This window comes from Mobula hypostoma, chromosome 6 (assembly GCF_963921235.1).
Source record: "Mobula hypostoma chromosome 6, sMobHyp1.1, whole genome shotgun sequence".
In the NCBI taxonomy this organism is placed as follows: domain Eukaryota; kingdom Metazoa; phylum Chordata; class Chondrichthyes; order Myliobatiformes; family Myliobatidae; genus Mobula; species Mobula hypostoma.
This window is the reverse complement of record NC_086102.1, coordinates 32,987,039-33,006,288: the sequence shown is the minus strand read 5'-3', so window position 1 is coordinate 33,006,288 and position 19,250 is coordinate 32,987,039. Positions and strand designations below refer to the sequence as shown.

The window sequence follows — 19,250 nt, the reverse complement described above, 5'->3', positions numbered from 1 at the left end:
TAAAAGTTCAATCCAGATCAGAGAAAATAATGGCTCAACTATGAATGACTTCAGATGCTCCATGCAGAATAGGGTAAAGAATTAAAATATTAGAATGTAAAATAATCTGCAGTGATATTTCACTCTAGAAGCTGCAGATCTGTAAAGACACAGACATCCCTCAAATTGGCTTACCACTGAAAATTCTTTAGACAATTGTTCCTGGTGGAGTAAGAAAGCTCTCAAAACAAAGTTGCTAAACTTAGAATGGAAACAGTAATCTGAAAATTTTATTAACACTGCACAAACAGAATTCAGCACAGATGCCACCATGCAAGTTATGATGTAAACCAGCACAAACTAAGGCATGTTGTTCTGGAGCACTTAAATCAAATGCACCATAATATAGCTATGTGCCAGGGATTTAGATTTTCTTAAAGAAGGAAATGGATAAGCAAGCACAAAAGCAATAAATCTAAAGAAACTGAAAACAGTTAATTCTCTCTTCATTCCTATATATTTAATGGCTGCCTTATAAAACTGTTTTTCTCATTAATGGATTGCATGCCAGGAACAAAACTTCCTTTCAGAAAATCTATATGCTTAAAAATGATGTCACTTTTAAATACCCTGAACTGAAAAGCAATTGCACATGTGAATAGCCACAGACCAAGGCCTAGAGCTACCGTAAATTCCAAAATACTAGCTGCTCCTCAATTTTACAATCAAATCTTGCAAATAAAACATGAGCCCAGATTTCTGTCAGAAGCAAGCTGACAGTGCTCGCTGGGGACTTCACTAACAAAATGAGTTGCTTTCAACTATCCTCTGATATGAATTCTAACAAAATGCTGGGAAGTTTTCCATGGCAAGGCTATGAATATTATTGTGTAAATCAAACGTGTTAGGGATATCACTGCTTAGAAATTTTTTTAAAAAATGAAATTAATATAAAAATGCATGAAAGAAATAGTCCAAATAGTCTTGGAAAGAATTTTACCATTACTTTAAACTGTGACAAATGTTTAAATTAACTGAGCTCATCTTAGCTATTCCCTTCTATTAAAATTGAAGGAAAATGTGTTTGTGCCTTCTCAAACCTGGTACAAGACCTTTGGGTAAGTTCCCTTTATAAGCAGTGGGCAGTTATCCCAAGTTCTTGCTTCCTCATTAAATTCTGTGCAGAATCCAGCATTGGAATGCAGCTTGCAAGGATGTGGCTAATCATTACAGCAGCTTCCAGATTTCCACATTCAAAGACATCTGTGCGGAAATCCTAAAGATGCTGAAGTTTTGCTGAAAAATGACAAACACCACCAATGGTTTCACCAGCATTACTCCTGTAAAATTGCAGCAATAACAACCCTTGACTTAGTGTTGGAAACAGGAGTCATGAATGTTTTTAAAGACTAATATAACAAAAGTGAATATGAGCCCCATTGAATTAGGAAAAGGGAAATCAATTATGAGGAACAACTGAAGGGCAGGGGTATTAAGCAAATATTTTGACCTGTCTTCACAGATTAAGACATGAAAAACGTTTTTTAAAAATTGTACATAAGCCAGGCCCTAAATAAAGTGAGGAACTGAAAACAAAGTCATCGGAGAAGAAGTAGAGAATGAACTAATGAGACAACATGCTGACAAATGTACTGGACGTAATGCCCTGTATCTAAGATTCTTAGTGATGCTACAAAGATAGAGAATGCTTTGGCTGGCATCTAAAAATAAGTGCCAGGAAAAGTTGGAACTATTACTGGTCACAAAGCACTTAGAAAAGGGCAAAATGAATAGTTAGAGCGAATACGAAGAAATCTGCAGATGCTGAGTGAATATTGTTTTACGAAAGGGAAACTGTGCTCAAATACTCGATTGGAGTTCTTGGAATTCACAACAATAGATAAGAGACAGCCGATGGATGCTATGCATTTGAATTTACAAAATAACTTCAACAAGAGCACATCATGTCAAAGATAATAAATTAGCATAGTCTATAACTGATAGGAAACAGCAAAACATTTAATTGGTCACTTTTAGGTTGAGAAAATGAGGAATTTCTTCTCTAAAGTTGTGAATTTGTTGAATTTTCAATCCCTGAGAATTAGGAATTCCCTAGGAATTTTATTGCCTGGTTTAGTCATGACTGAGATGGCTAGATTTTTGATTTATAGTGGAGTAATGGGTTATGGGATTGGGAAAGAAAGTTAAGGACAATGTTTCAAAATCAGCCTCAATCTTAATGAATGGTAGAACAGGTTCAAGGAGTAATATGGCATCCTGCAGCTTCTATTTCCAATTTTAAATAGACAAATGTCTCTATTAACAGCAAACCATGGAATTTCATCTGGGAGAATTCAATATTTATTGCCTTACATTGCGAGCTGCAATTTTTTGGGCCATAATCATAGACACTATCAAATATAACAACCAGCATGGATAAAACAAAACAGCAGATGTTTTTGAATTTCCAAAAGACATTCAATAAGATGCACATAAAAGTCAATGCACAAGATTACAATACATGGGGTTAGAGGCATATTGGTGTGCATTGTGCAGTGGCTACCTAATATAAGAAACAGATATCAAAAGGTTATTTAAAGATTAGAATCAGTGGCAGTCAGCAGACATCAACGCTAGGTCCACAATATATGCTCTATCCACTGAGTTGACTTGTTTCCCAAAACTAGGTCCTTTAGCTGGACTCTCCACATACTGTTTCAAGAACCTCTCTTGGATGTACTGAAAAAAATCCTGGTCCATCTAAGCTTTTATGATAACAATGATAAGTTTGCTGTTCCTGAAACTTTCCATAATCTGACTGCACATCTGTTCCTCCACAAGCTGGTGGCAATTGGGGGTCTCTAGTATAATCTCATCTACATAATTGCAACTTTCTTATTTCTGAGCTCTACCTAAACTGACTGTTGATTAGTCCTCCATTATCTTATCTCTGAGTACCGCCGTGACATTCTCCCTTATCATTAGTGCACACCTCTTTCTCTTTTACCTCCCTATCACATCTAAAACAACAATACTCAGGGATGTAGAACTGCGAAATCTGCTCATCACACAACCAAATCTCTGTAATGGTGACAAGATTGTAACTCAGGGCTGTAAACTCATCCTCTTTACCCACAATGCTCCTAGCATCGAACTGAACTCATTTCAGCCCATCACTCCCATCATGTTTACAGCCCATCCCTTGCCGTCTTTACTTTCAACCTTAGTTGTTCTGACATCCTTCTTGTTCTCACCTCTTCAAAACTTCCTTGTTTCTACAAGTTGCACCTGCTCTGGAAGAGAGGCCAACGATCCGTAAATCTGAAGCCTATGTGACACAGGGTCAGTATGCAGACTCTAAAGGAAGGCTAATGGGATGTTGACCTTTTAGAGTCCATGCTTCATTGCAAGCAGCAGGTAGTATAAAAGTAGGGACATTTTGATGCATGTTTACGGAGTGCTGGTAAACCCACTTCTGGAACATTTTGTACTGTTCTCCATATTTAGTGCTTCCATTAGGATGAGTAGCAATCTGTACTGCAAGATTGGAACTGGTGAACTAAATTAGTGAAAACCCTAATAGACATGTGCTGGGTCAAATGTTTCTCTTCGTTGCCTGACATTATTTGGTCTTAATAATTTAGTCCTGCTAGTCATTTGCAGGTAATGTTTCTTTGACTACAGCAGCAGCTAAACTCTAGTGTGCCATATGAATTTCTTTATCTCCATTGACATTTATTCTCATAACTTTCAAACCTACTTCCATTTAGTGTTGCCCGGTTCTTTTCTTGAAGGAGCCGGTGAACTTTTCAAACTTTTCAAGGTTTAGAAGAAGAGCACCTCAAGTGCTAGGCTTGTTAGACCTCAAACATCAAGTGACAAGATGCAATATTATAAACTATTTTAAGTATGTTAATGTAAATCTATGCAAATAGAAGTTTGTGTAGATTCAGCATGTCATCTAAAACTTTGGCTAATTTCTATAGCTGCACAGTGGAGAGCATCCTGACTTGTTGCATCGTAGCCTGGTATGGAAACACCAATGTCCAGGAATGGAAAAGTCTATATAAAGTGGTGAATACAGCCCTGTCCATCACAGGAAAACTCTCCCCACCAATGAGCACATTTACAGCGAGCGTTGTCACAAGAAAGCAGCATCCATCACCAAAGGACCTGACCTTCACTCTCCAGGCCAGGCTCTCTTTTCTCTATTATCATCAGGCAGAAAGTACAGGAGCCTCAGGTCCCACACCACCAGGTTCAGGAACAGTTATAATCCTACAACCATTATGCTCCTGAACCAGTGTGGATAACTTTACTCACTAAAACGCTAAACTGATTCCACAACCTTTCGATTCACTTTCAAAGACTACAGTTCATGCTCTCAGTATTATTTATTTACTTACTTATGTTTTTTAATTGTACAATTTGTTCTCTTTTGCACATTAGTTGTTTGTCAGTTATTTTTTATGTAGTTTTTTCATAAATTTTACTGTATTTATTTTCTTGTAAATGCGTAAGTGAATTTCAAGGTAGTATATGGTGTACTTTACAAAATACATGTACATACTTTGATAATAAATTTACTTTGACTATAACTTTCTGTTCAATAAATTTTAAGACTGCTGAAATCTAAGGTAAGTGAAAACACACAGAAAAGTTGCCCCTTGTACACACTCCCATACCTTCAAATTCCTGCCAGTTCTATTGTACATAAATTCACAACAAGCATAGATAAATTAAACAAATTTCATACAAGTTGTGGTTCATAGACAAATGCAGTAAAATTTCAAAAAAGAAGTTGATTTTATTTGCAATTATGAGATCAAGACCCTAGAAGGGTATGTGGGCGAACAGTGACTAGACTTCAGGCGCTTCAAAAGCAATTTAAAATATGAATGTATTAAAAGTTACTAAGACCACTTAATTTTTAAATATCATATGGTTAAAAGTATTGAGCAAAGTCAAAAATGAAATAAAAATCCTTTATCTACACAGTATTTTTTCTCCCCATTACACAGCTGCTACCCTCTGTGTGGAAGAAGTTGCCCTTCAGGTCCCCTTAAAATCTTTCTTCTCTCATTTTAAATCTATGTACTCCTCTACCCTGGGACAAAGGCTACGACCTTAACCGTGCCTTTGTAATTTTATATATCTCTCTAACATCATCCTTCAGTCTTCTACACTCCAGAGCAAAGAATCCCAGTCTATCCAGTCTCTCCTTAACCCTCTTGCTATGTTTTAATCAAACCTTGGGCTGTTATATTCCCAATCTACTTGACATTTAGTTAAATGCCTTGTGAAAATGCATGCTCATTACATTATATACATCAATCTGCTTCATAAAATTCAATTCAGTTAGTCTGACACAGTCTTCCATTAACAAATTTACACGAATTAACCCGTTTCTCTTCAAGTGATTTGCACTTCATCTCAGAATTATTTTCCGATAATTTCTCCACTTTTATTGTTAGGCTTACCCTGTGTCTTTCTTACTCTTTTTTTTAAAGTGATATCAATCAAATTCAGTGTTTGGCAGCATGTTACATCCCTTGGCATCATGCTGGAGCCAACAGTGCTGGGATATAACAGTCAAACCCTGTGCTGTTCCCTTCATTGCTTGGATTGTTCAGCAGTCCAGAACTGATTTTATCCTTGGTCTTGTGACTTTAAAGACACTGGATCCATTAATATGTTTTCTCTCTCCATCTTTAAATACTTCGAACACTTCACATTTTTCATTTCTAATGTCTGCAACATATTTTTATTCTCTTTTATAACAATGCTAAAGGCTACTGCCTTTCCCTGTTCCATCTATCCACTTGCCAAGGTTCATTCCCATTCTTTGTCTTTTTGCCTTCCTACAATTCTGATTACAACAATACTCTTAAAATTGGCACCCAAAATGGACGGAATATAGATTAAAATCAGCGAAAATCAGAACAATGTATTTTTATCCTAACATTATATTTAATAAAGAAGTTTCTCTAGAAATGATTATAACTCTCCTGCAATAATATGTGAAATAGACTTTGTTTTGGAAGGACGAGGTGAAATAAAAACTTCAAATTGATCCTTGTGGAGATCTTGTGTTGGGAAAGCTCAAGGAATTTAATAACTTGTGAATACCATTTAGTGATTATGATCTAATAAAATTTGCCATCCAATCTTCATGTTCTTGAAGACATCCTATTAATTTCTCATAAATATTTTTGATGAAATATAATGAAAATAAATCTCAAAACTTTCAGATGATTTGTAGTGGTCACAAACATCCTTGTTTTTTTTTCTTTTTGAACTAATGCTTTTAAAATACTAAAATATTTAGTTATCTTACACTGCTATTTTTAGTGAGATTTCAGATCCTGCTTTATCCAAAACTACAGCTGTCTTTTAAACTATTGTAGTTGGAAATGCGTTTAAGAAGCAACAGCCTGGAAAGTTCACCCAAGATTAAAAGATTGCATCAAAGAGTGAGGTCACGGCATCAAAATTCTGAGAAGGACGAACTATACTCAAGAGATATTAAGATAAACAATCGAAGGGAAAGGGACTACATGGAAGAGACAGGTACTGTTTTGAGAAACCACAAAACAAGGGCTTCATCCAAGAAGCATGAAGATCTTTCTCGAGATGACCTGTTGTTTCTGCTCAGTGTGCTTGAAGGTGAATTGGAGGTCAGTAATCTCCATTACCTATAATGTTTTACAGGGTTTAGGCCAAGAATACATGCTTTACTTGTCACAGCTCTGAATAAATTATGTTTAAAATAAATGTTGCACTCGGTACAGAAAAAACTTGAACAATCCATTCGTGATGGAGAAGTCAAGATAGTCTGATTTCTGGTTTCTCATCAGGATGATTGCTGTCCTCCCTTTTCACTCACCAAGGCCCTGATTCCCACCCTTCCAATCAACTTATCTAGTGCACTGGAAAGTGTAGCATCAAAAACTCCAGGTTGCGGTATTAATGGAAATTGCACCAATTGGCCAGAAAATCTTCTAGTCAGGCACCATCAAAATTCTGAGAGTGCCAGATTATCAATTTTACCAGTGATTTTTACAGTAATTTCTCAAAATATTTAAATCAAAAGAGCAAAGCTCAAGCAGCTTACCTTGACATCTAAAAGAATACTATTTTTAATCCGAATACTCACATTTATATGTTTCCAGATCAGTCTACATATTAATACATCAAAGCACACATTTCAGTTGGAATTTTGAAAATTAAATCTCACCTGATACTATCAAAAATTTGTGAACTGTTATCAGTAGGAAGCTTCCCTTCACAAGACTAATTGTGATGGTCAATCCTGCACAGAAGAACATGTACTTTACTCACAGGATGATAATGTTCACAGTAGTTCATTATTGCTACAATGATGTATTGACAGACAAAAGCATTAACAGCTTAAAAGGGCAAAAGAAAACAAAAATCAACAAGATTGCACATAACAACTCAAGAACATTATAACTATCTTTTTGGCACAGGTTATTAATTATCATTAATTTAAACACATTAAAACCACATAGTTTTGATGAAAAAGCATTTCTGTAGTTTCCAAAGGCAAATTTCAACTGGACAAAATAATTTGGAACAAGGCTATGCAATTCAAAACATCAAAAAAAACTTTAATGCGAAATAACTAAATAGTTCTTCCCACCAATAACTGTTGTACCCAAATCCCATTTCAATCTCTTACCATGGTAAATCTCTATTTTTTATGTGAATTCAACAGATTTATTAATCACTCTGTAGCTATGTTTCATTTCTCAAGCAATTCTTATCTTAGAGCATAGTCATGAGTTATTTTACCAGGGTCTGAATTTGCCAGTTACTGATTTCAGTTTGATTTTATTTTGCATATTCTTTTCTGATCAATTGCTGTCAACTCGTGTCCATAAATTAAAGCTACAATTTACACCAAAAACCCTCTCTTACAGAAATATTGTTTCCAGGTGACAGAATCAGAATCACAAATTCCTCATCCCAACAGTAAGATCATGGTGGCATAGGTGTGGAGAATAAAGACATTTTTAAAAAGCTAACACTCTGAAAAATGATGGTTTCAATTTATCACTTACATCACAATGTAACATCACCTTTGTTACAGACTAATCAATAGCTTCTGTACGCATTTACAATGATAAAACTCATATTAATATCATTAAATATGATAATTGTTTCTTTGTATTACAATGGGAGAGAATTTATTTTTCTACAAGCAAGCTCAATCCCAAATCATGAAAAACCTAAGAATATCTTCATAGAGCCATAGCCACAGAAACAAGCCTTTTGGTTCATGTAGTTCATGCCAAACCATTTAAACTGCCTACTCCAATCTACCTGCACTGGGACCACAGCCCTCAATACTCCTACCATCCATGTATCTATCCAAAATTCTTTTAAACATTGAAATCACGCTTGCATGCATCACTTGTCCTGGCAGTTCGTTCTAAACTCTCATGACCCTTTAAGGTTTTCACCTTTCACCCTTAACCTATAACCTCTGGTAGTAATCTCACCCAACCTCAGTTGAAAAATCCTGCTTACATTTTCTCTATCTATACCCCTTGTAATTTTGTATACCTCTATCAAATCTCTTTTCAATCTTCTATGTTCCAAGGAATTAACTCCTAACCTATTCAATTTTTCCTTATAACTCAGGTCCTCCAGAACTGACAACATCCTTGTAAATTTTCTCTCTACTCTTTCTACTTTATTTAGGTAGGTAGGTGACCAAAACTGCACATAATTCTCCAAATTAGGCCTCACCAATGCCTTATACAACTTCTACATAACATCCTATCTCCTGGACTCAATAATTTTATTTATGAAGACCAATATGTCAAAAGCTTTCTTAACAACCTTATTTACCTGTGATACCACTTATAATGAATTAAGGACCTGTATTCCCAAATCCCTTTTCTCTACTACACTCCTCAATGCCTGTTATCGTTCACCGTGTAAGACTTACCTTGATTTGGTCCTACCAAAGTGCAACACCACGCACTTGTCTGCATTAAAATCTACCTGCCAAGTTTCAGCACATTTTTCCAGCTGCAAGCCATGATAGCCTTCCTCGCTGTCGACTACACCACCAAACTTGCTATCATCTGCAACTTTGCTGATCCAGTTAACCACATTATCATCCAGATTGTTGATATAGATAATAGAAAACAACATTCCCAGCACCCATCCATGCAGCACTCCACCAGTCACAGGCCTCCAGTCAGAGAGACTACCACTCTCTGGCTTCTCCCACAAAGCCAATGTGTAATCCCATTTACTACCTCATCTTGAATGCCAAGCGACTGAGTCCTCTCGACCGACTTCCCATGCGGGACCTTGTCAAATGCCTCACTGAAGTCCATGAAGACAACATCCACTGCCTTGTCTTCAAAAACTTTCCTGGTAACTTACTGGAAAAACTCTGTAAGATTGATTAGATGTGACCTATCCTGCACAAAGTCATGATGACTATCCTTAATCAGTCCATGTCCAACTAAATACTTATATATCCGATCCCTCAGAACACCTTCCATTAACATTCCCACTACTGATGTCAGACTCACCAGCCTATAGTTTCCTGGTTTATTTTTTGAGTCTTTTCTGAACAGCAGAACAACATTGGCTGTCTTCCAATCCTTTGGTACCTCACCCGTTGCTAAGGATAATTTAAATGTCTCTGCTACGATCCTGGTAATTTCTGCACAAGTCTCCCACAAGGTCTGACGAAACACCATGTCAGGTTCTGGGGATTTATCTACCCAAATGTGCCTCATGACAACAAACACCTCCTCTTCTGTAATCTGTATAGGGTCCATGAAGTTGATACCACTTTGTCTCACTTCTATAGACTCTGTGCCCACCTCCTGAGTAAATACAAATGTGAAAAGTTCATTTAAGATCTCCATCATTTCTTTTGACTCCACACACAGATTACCTTTCTGATCTTCCAGAGAACCAATTTTGCCCCTTGCAATCCTTTTGCTCTTAACATTTCTGTAGAATTTCTTTGGATTTTCCTTCACCTTGTCTACTAGGGCAACCTCATGCCTTCTTTTGGCCATCCTGATTTCTTTCTTAAGTGTTCTCTTGCAAAAGTACCCCATTTGTTCCTACCTGCCTATATCTGCTATGCACCTCTTTATTTTTCTTAACCAGGGCTTGAAAACCAAGGTTCCCTACCTGTTATTGTTACATCTGTACTCTCAAAATTTCCTTTTGAAGGCCTCCCACTTACCAAGCACACTTTTACCAGAAAACAGCCTGTTCCAATCCACCCTTGCCAGATCCCATCTGATACCATCAAAATTGGCCTTTCTCCAATTAAGAATCTTAATCCATGGACCAGTCCTATTGTTTTGCATAGTTACTTTGAAACTAATGGCATTGTGATCACTAGATGCAAAGTGATCCCCTACAGAAACTTCTGTCACCTGCCCTGTCTCATTCCCTAATAGCAGATCTCATTGCGACTTCTATGTACTGATTAAGGAAACTTTACTGAACACATTTGACAGACTCTATCCCATCTAGTCCTTTTACAGTATGGAACTCCCAGTCAGTGTGTGGAAAGTTAAAATCACCTTCAATTGACAGTAACACACATCAAAGTTGCTGGTGAACGCAGCAGGCCAGGCAGCATCTCTAGGAAGAGGTACAGTCGACGTTTCAGGCCAAGACCCTTCTACTGCGATTTTCCAGCATCTGCAGAATTCCTCGTGTTTGCGTTCAATTGACAGTATTCACTATAAATTAGCAGCTAACCCTGTATATTTTTGGTGGATTTATTTTAGGCTCGAGATGAAGTCATAACTGTACTAAAAGCAGAAAAAATTGACTTAGCACTTCTAGAAGCGCAGTATGGGTTTGTTATGCCAACAAAGGTACTACAAGCTCTCCAAAGAGATTCCATCCAAGCAAAAACCAATTCACTGCAGGAGGATATCTATGAAAAACCAATGGTTGAGGTATGTGGTTTACGCATGCAAACTGTACTTTTTCCTGGAGGACTCAAATGAATTGGCAAATTATAAATGAATGGCAAGAACTTCCACTATTATAAAATTTAATGTGAAACTTCGTTATCCTTCTCTCTCTGTGTCCCTCTCCTGCAATCCAAAAAGGAAAGCACTTGAAACCCAACAAGGCACCATGGGTTTCATGCCTTTAAGATTATTGTTTATATTGGCAAATCCCATGAACCTTTGGCCTAAGAACGGCATGTAGTAGAAATTGGAAGTCTAGTACTACATCTACAGGGACACAAATGAAAGTAAATACTATTCCATCAAATGGTATTGTCTGTCAGTCAATCACAATCAATCTAGCCTCAAACAGAATTCTAAAGCTAGACCACCCTAAATACTTCAGTACAATGACTAACTACAGATTATTTTTACAAGGTTAGTCTTGGTGCATATTACCATGTACTTGGTTATAATCTCCTCTCTTTCCTTGAGGGGAATAACATCTGTGAATGCTGGCAGCCCTTCTGTACCTCTCCTTAACAGTTATTCATCATGTATGAGTCGAGTAAATTCTGTTGGCTATTTGACCAAAGGGGAATACTACAGCCAGCCTTAATAATGACTCTGTATGACAGGAATTACATCATTACGGATGAAAAACTGGGCCACCATAGCCCTCCACAGCACTGGAGTTAAAATTTCTTTTATAGAAAGCTATGGTTGACAAATGAATAAGGACAAGCAGCAAAACGAATCAGGGATTTATGGCAGCAAGAGTAGACAAACATATTCTAGACAAACTTAATTACATAAGTTTTTCATTTAATTTGACATATCAATAAACATCAGTTAAAAACAAATTTCACAGCAACACCACCAAAAAGATATTCAGTCTCTGCCAAAATTAGGAGATCTTCCTCACCTTTTCATTATAACGACTGCTCATATTAACTGCACAAAATATTTTTGCTTACTCGTACATGATTAGTGCACATTACAATGTGTTTGTTAACAACTCCCTTAAATGGAACAGTGTCAATGGTGCAGTCACCTTGCTCAGTAGTTACTTATGTATAAACCAAGTCTTCTGCTGTTGACTGTTAGTCCAAAGACAATACTACAGCTAGTCCTAGTAAAATCCTAGTGTGACTAACACATACAACCTCATGTAAATGTTTTTGTAGAGCAAACAGGATCATAAACTTGGTTCCTCCTTTGATTGATATAGCTATAAAATGTTGCAAATAAAACTTCTAATGACACTTGAGCTTCATAATGACATTTTTCACAAGTAATACTTGTAATTAATGGCTTCAAGGTACATAATCATACTTTTTTTTCTAACTGAAGCTTGACAAATTAGTTGAAAAACAGAAAGAAACTCACAGGCGGATGTTAGAGCAACTTCTCCTGGTAGAAAGATCTCACAAACAGACAGTAGATGATTTGGAAGATGAGAAAAAGAAGCATGTGGAATACATGGAAAAGAGTGATGAATTCACCAACCTCCTTGAACAAGAGCGTGAACGGTAAGTTAGCAAAAATGTATTCTACACTCCATTGATATGCATCCCTGATAAGTAGTGAAATCCAGCATCAGCATGTACTGGGAACCATCTAGCAGAAAATGTATATGATGCTTTATAATATTTACATTTGTTATTGTAAATCTCTCCTGGATTACATTTTAGCCACCTTTAATCCTTTGTCAATGCCACATACAATTTGTATTTTTGGAGAATAAGGATCCTACTGAGCTTTAGATGCTTTTGTTTTGAAAATTTTAGCAAAACTAGATATTGCTTCAATGTAATTCAGATTCTGGGACATTAATAGAAGTATGGTAGAAATTCTGTTAGACATATAAATTCTTCACTTGGCAAGCTATTCTCACAAATGCACAGCTCTATTCCTTTTGAACTGGTCAAAAACAAGTTAAATTCCGTATTCATTCTTTGCAGCTGATCAGTGATTGGAATTTATGAACAGGAAAACAATTATATTAAATTTGGCCTACTCTGCACAAACATTTTCAAATAAACACTGTGAATTCTCCAGATTGAAACTCAGTGCAGTAGAACACCGATAATTCACTATCCAACTATTCAGAAATTCCGATAGTTTGGCATAATATTCACTGACTCTAGGTTCCCACACACATTTTAAACTCGGAGAGTCCCAGCTTCCTATCCACATTCTGTTTGCACACGGAGGTGTTCATACACATGTTCCCTCTGACACACCAGGCACTAGTCCATGTTCCCTCTCATACACCCTCTCTCGTAACCATGCTCTCATGATACCCAAAACTTCACCACGGTACACTGAAAATTACCAAGACCTAGTTTCCTATGCTCCCTTTAAACTTATCAGTCCATTGGAAAATTTATTATTTGAATGTATAACATCTTAGACAGGTAAATGAAAAACGTATTCCAGGTTCCAATAATCTAACATTCTAACATACAATAATCCATAAAATCTGCAGAGAATTGCAAAGTTAGTCAGCTCTATCATGGGCACTAGCCTCTATAGTGTCCAGGACATCTTCAAGGAGCACAGCCTCAGAAAGGCAGTGTCCATCTTTAGGGACCCCATCACCCAAAACATGTCCTCTTCTCATGGTTACCATCAGGTAGGAGGTACAGAATCCTGAAGGCGCACATTCAATGATTCAGGAACAGTTTCTTCCCCTCTGCTATCTAATTTCTGAATGGACATTGAGCCCATGAACACTGCCTCACCACTCCTTACTTCCATTTTTTTGGCACTACTTATTTAATGATTTAATATACGTACTGTAATTCACATTATTTTTTTGCTATATTATCACGTATTGCAATGTACTACTACCACAAAGTTACAATATTTCATGACATATGCTGGTGATATTAAACCTGATTCTGATCATTTGTGAGCATGCTGGATTAACAGTATTTCTGTATTCACAAACTTCAGAATAAATGTTTGCAACTGAATTTCCAAAATAAAGGTTTACCAGCTGAACATGACAATCATATTACTGTAACTGAAATAAGCAAAATATGACTGTTGATTATATTTGCCATCGCTTCAGGGCAAAAATAAACATAATTCCATTTAATTACACGCTTTAATACATCTACCTGAATTCAAAATTAAGGAAGTTTACTATTAACTTTGAAGGCTGAAGGTCAATTAATGCATAACATGTAACTTTTAAAAAATCAAGATATTTGTTACTAAGCTGTTCAATTTGCAAGTTAAAATTTTACATTACATAACTTTTAAGCACAGGTGGGATTGACAGGATCTGACTGACAGGACTGCCTGTCTACAATTAAACTCAAGGTTCGAGAATTTTTAATGTCATTTCCAGAACAAAAATTGTTATCCCAGATCCGATTCAGTACATAAAAAGCACACTAAGATAAAAAAAACACAATAATCATAAAACTAATAACTATAAATAAATAAGATAGCTTATAGAGATAGATTTATTATACATCCCATAAACTGGTGCTAGGGTCTGTACATACTGTGTCTCTGACAGGAAATGATAATATAGTGGTGATGGAGGGTCTGGTAGGGTGAGTTAGTGGGTGGAGGTGCTGATAAGCCGTACTGCTTGGGGAAAGTAACTGTTGTTGAGTCTGCTGGTTGTGCTCTGCATGCCTGTAGCCTCCTCCCTGATGGGAGTGGGACCAATAATCCATGAGCAGGATGGGTGGGATCCTTCATGATATTGCAGGCCTTTGTTCGGCATATTTCTGCATTTGTGTTCTTGGTGGCGGGCAGGCTGGTGCATGCCCAGTGATGCAGTGAGAAAATTTCACTACCTGCTGTAATGCCTTTCTGTCAGCTGCAGTGCAATTTCTATACCATGCAGTAATGCAGCACACTAGGATGCTCTCCACTGAGCATCTGTAGAAGGTCATGAGTATAGATGTGCACAGTCCAGTTCTCCTCTGCCTGTGATCAGCTTTGATTGTGTAGGATGTGCTCTGGGACCATGAGAGATTGTGTGAGATGTGCACTCCCAGGAGTTTGAAACTGCTCACAGGTTCCACGACTGCACCACCAATGTAAAGAGGAATACAAACAGTGCAAGTTCTCCCGAAGTGAATAACCATCTCCTTTATCTTGTTGACACTGAGGAAGAGATTAATCGCCTGGCACCAGGCCTCGAGCTCTTTCATTTCCTCTCTGTAGACAGTCTTGTCCTTGTTGGTAATAAGCCCCAACGCCGTCGTGCCATCGCGAACGTGACAATGAGATTACTGATTCTGGCTCTGTGGCTCAGAAGGGAAGGGAGCAGAAGAGGAGGGCAGTAGTGACAGGGGATTCATAGTTAGAGGAGCAGGCAGAAGATTCTGTGGGCATGAAAGAGACACACGGATATGTTGCTTGCCAGGTGCCAGAATCGGGAATGCTTCAGATTCTAAAGGAGGAAGGTGAACAGCTGGAAGTCTTGGTAACAATATCGGTAACAATGACGTAGGTAGGAAATGGGATGAAGAGAGAATATAGGGACTTAGGTAGAAAGCAAGACCTCCAAGGTAGTAATCTCTGTATTACTGCCCATGCCCCACACCAGTGAGGGTGAGAACAGAATGAATTGGCGGATGAATGTGTGCCTGAGGAATTGGCACAGGGAGCAGGGTCTCAGATTTCTGGATCATTGGGATCTCCTCTGGCTAAAGTATGACCTATACAAAAAAGACAGGTTACATCTGAACCCAAGAGGAACCAATATCCTTATGGGCAGGTTTATTAGACTTCTGGGGAGGGGTATAATGGAATTTGGTAGGGGAGTGGGAACTGGAGAAATTGGGCTGAGGACGGAGCAATCGGTAAACAAGTTGATGCATTGTGTAGAGAGACTATGAAGAAGGACCGGCACATGATAGGGCAAAATTGCAGCCAATGGGATGAGATGAAATGTAACATGGGGGCAAAATTGAAAAAGGTGATGAATACAAGATTGATTATGTTATATTTGAATGGACGTAGTATACGGGATAAGGTGAATAATCTTGTAGCACAGTTAGAGATTGGCAAGTATGATGTTGTGGGCATCACTGAGCCATGGCTGAAAGAAGTTCATAATTAGGAACTTCATCCAAGGATACATATTGTATTGAAAAGACAGGCAAGTAGGCAGAGGGAGTGGGATGGCTCTGTTGGTAAAAAATGAAATCAAATCATTAGAAAGAGGTGACATAGGATCAGAAGATGTAGAATCCTTGTGGGTAGAGTTAAGAAACTGTAAGTATAAAAAGACCCTGACATAACTTACATACAGGTCTCCGAAAGGTAGCTAGGATGTGGAATACAAATAACAATGGGAGATCGAAATGGCATGTAAAAAGGGCATTATGATAGTCATGGGGGATTTCAATATGCAGGTAGATTGGGAAAATCAGGTTGGTGCTGAATTGCAAGAGAGGGAATATGTAGAATACCTACAAGATGGCTTTTTTAGAGCAGCTTGTGGTTGAACCCACTAGGGGAATGGCAATTTTGGATTGGGTGTTGTGTAATGAACCAGATTTGACCAGGGAGCTTAAGGTAAAGAAACCTGAAGGAGGCAGTGCCATAATATGATAGAATTGACCATGCAATTTTAGAGGGAGAAGATAAAGTCAGCTGTATCAGTATTACAGTGGAGAACAGGAAACTACAGAAGCATGAGAAGGAAGTTGGCCAAAGTTGACTGTAAAGGGACACCGGCCGGGACGAGGGCAGAACAGCAATGGCTCTAGTTTCTGGGGGCAATTCAAAAGGCGCTGGATAGATACATCCCAAAAATAACAGAGTATTCTAAAGGGAGGATGACTCAATCATGGCTGACAAGAGTAGTCAAAGACAACATGAAAGGAAAAGAGGGCATATAATAGAGCAAAAATTAGTGGTAAGTTTTGTTTTCAGGTATTATCAAAGGTAAAAAAGGGGTAAGAATGTTTTTTGGACCGTTAGAAAATTATGCTAGAGTGTAGTAATGAGGGACAAAGAAATGGCAGATAGATTCAGTAAGTATTTTGTGTTGGTCTTCACTACGGAAGACAGTGGTAGTATCCCAGAAATTCGGGAGTGTCAGTGGCAGAAGGGAGAGTAGTTACTAAGGAGAAGGTGCTTGGGAAGCTGAAAGGTCTGAAGATAGTTAAGTCACCTGGACCAGATGGACTACACCCCAGGGTTCTGAAAGATGTCGGAAGAAGATGCACCAGCGAACAACATGACCAAACGTGACATCCCTTCAGACAGTTCATGAAACTACTCATTTTATTTCATTTACTTCTTCTTTCAAACGTGATTCTGCTTCTAAGCTTTTACATGCAATTGGAACCTGTAATTTACATTTCGACAGTGTGTTTTTCAACCGATTGAGCAATTTGGCGCTTTGCTGTCTCCGAGAGACTTTGGTGAGGTTTGCAGCACAGTGTGCGGTCTGGAGGCCAACAAGCCCGGAGATGGGGCACGAGCCTATGATTGACTCCATTTCTCAGAGATTAAAGCATAAATCAAGATTGAAATCAATGAGGAGGGGAGCGGAAGGCGAGCATGTGTTCAGCACCATCTGCCTGGGTTTGACCGGTCTCTCTCTCTCCCCCTCTCGCTCGATGCTGCCGGAGGAAGGTGCTAGTGTCTTGGGTCTTGCGCAAGTTTTAATCAATGAGGTTTGTGGATTGGACTCACTTTTAGGGGTCTCTACAGTTTATGTTAAATATGTTTCTGATTTTCTTTTCTCATTGTTATTTTGTGCAATTTTGATAGGGGCAGACTGGATCTGCGGCCTGATATCAACAAATGACACAGTGCTAAACTGAACTGAACTGTTTCTATGACTTTGCTGCTTGATGTTTTATATTCTGAGTTTTTCGCATGTTTTTTGCTGTTTGTGCAATTTGTGCTTTTTTTTGTGCATTGGGTTTTTGATGTTTTCTATGAACAGGTTCCATAGTTTTCTTTGTTTTGTGCCTGTCTCTGGGAAGAAGAATCTCAGGGTTGTATACTGTATGCATACTTTGATAATAAATGTACTTTGAATCTTTGAAGAGATTATCGATGCATTAGTAATAATCTTTCAAGGATCACTAGATTCTGTAAAGGTTCTGGAGGACCGGAAAAGTACAAAAGTCACTCCACTCTCTAAGAAGGGAGGGAGGCAGAAGGAAGGAAATTAAAGGCTAGTTAGGCTGACTTCAGTGGTTGGAAAAATGTTGGAGTCCATTATTAAGGATGAGGTTTTCAAGTATTTGGAGGCACATGATAAAATAGGCCAAAGTCAGCATAAACTCCTTAAGGGGAAATCATGCCTGATAAATCTGTTGGAATTCTTTGAGGAAATAACAAGCAGGATAGACAAAGGAGAATCAGTGGATTTTGTTTACTTGGATTTTCAGAAGCCCTTTAACAAGGTGCCATGCATAAGACAGCTTAACAACATAACAGCCCATGGTATTACAGGAAAGATACTGGTATAGATAGAAGATTAGCTGACTGGCAGGAAGCAAAGAATGGGAAGGCCTTTTCCGGTTGGCTGCCGGTGACTGCTGGTGTTGTGCAGGGGTTGGTATTCGGACCACTACTTTTCACATTATACAGTATGTCGATGATCTGGATGACAGAACTGAAATGGCTTTGTGGCCAAGTTTTAGATGGTATGAAGACAGTTGGAGGGGCAGGTATTGTTGAAGAAACAAAAGGACAAGACAGATTACAAGAATAGGTAAAGAAGTGGCAGATGGAATATAATGTAGGGAAGTGTATGGTCATGCACTTTGGTAGAAGGAATAAAGGCGTAGACTATTTTTAAATGGGGACAAAGTTTAAAATAAATCAGAGCTGCAAAGGGACTTGGGAGCCCTCTTGCAGGATTCCTTAAAGGTTAACTTGCAAGTTGAGTCAGTGGTAAGGAAGGCAAATGCAACGTTCATATTCATTTTCAGTGAACTAGAATATAAAAGCAAGGATATAATGCTGATGTTTTATAAGGTATGGTCAGACTGCACTTGGAGCATTGTGAGCAGTTTTGGGACCCTTATCAAAGAAAAGATGTGTTGGCATTGGACAGGGTCCAGAGGAGAATCACAATAATGATTCTGGAAATGAAAGGGTTAATGTATGAGGAGTGTTTGTTGGTTCTGGGCCTGTACTCGCAGGTGTTTAGATGAATTGGGAGGGGGGAGGGATCTCATCAAAACCTTTTGAATATTGAAAGTTCCAGATAAAGTGGATAGTTTTTGATTTCTCAAGTGCCTTCAATACCATACAGCCCTCATTGCTGGGGGAAAATCTCCATTCAATGCAGGT

At 38.1% G+C, this 19,250-nt stretch overlaps 2 protein-coding genes across 4 annotated transcripts in view; one reads left to right on the top strand and one right to left on the bottom strand.

Annotated features, from left to right (window-relative positions):
- The window catches only part of cmss1 (cms1 ribosomal small subunit homolog), a 129,695-nt gene extending 122,454 nt beyond the window's left edge, over positions 1–7,241 (bottom strand). For both annotated transcript variants that reach the window (XM_063050521.1, XM_063050522.1), the window contains exon 1: positions 7,217–7,241. The gene's annotated coding sequence lies outside the window, so the exon portion shown is untranslated. The remainder of the gene's footprint in view (positions 1–7,216) is intronic.
- Positions 1–19,250, top strand: part of filip1l (filamin A interacting protein 1-like) — a 215,418-nt gene that overhangs the window by 58,859 nt on the left and 137,309 nt on the right. For both annotated transcript variants that reach the window (XM_063050513.1, XM_063050515.1), the window contains 3 exons: positions 6,387–6,656; positions 10,782–10,955; positions 12,306–12,484. In XM_063050513.1, the coding sequence (XP_062906583.1) occupies positions 6,393–6,656; positions 10,782–10,955; positions 12,306–12,484 (617 nt within the window). In that variant the 5' untranslated portion in view covers positions 6,387–6,392. The remainder of the gene's footprint in view (positions 1–6,386; positions 6,657–10,781; positions 10,956–12,305; positions 12,485–19,250) is intronic.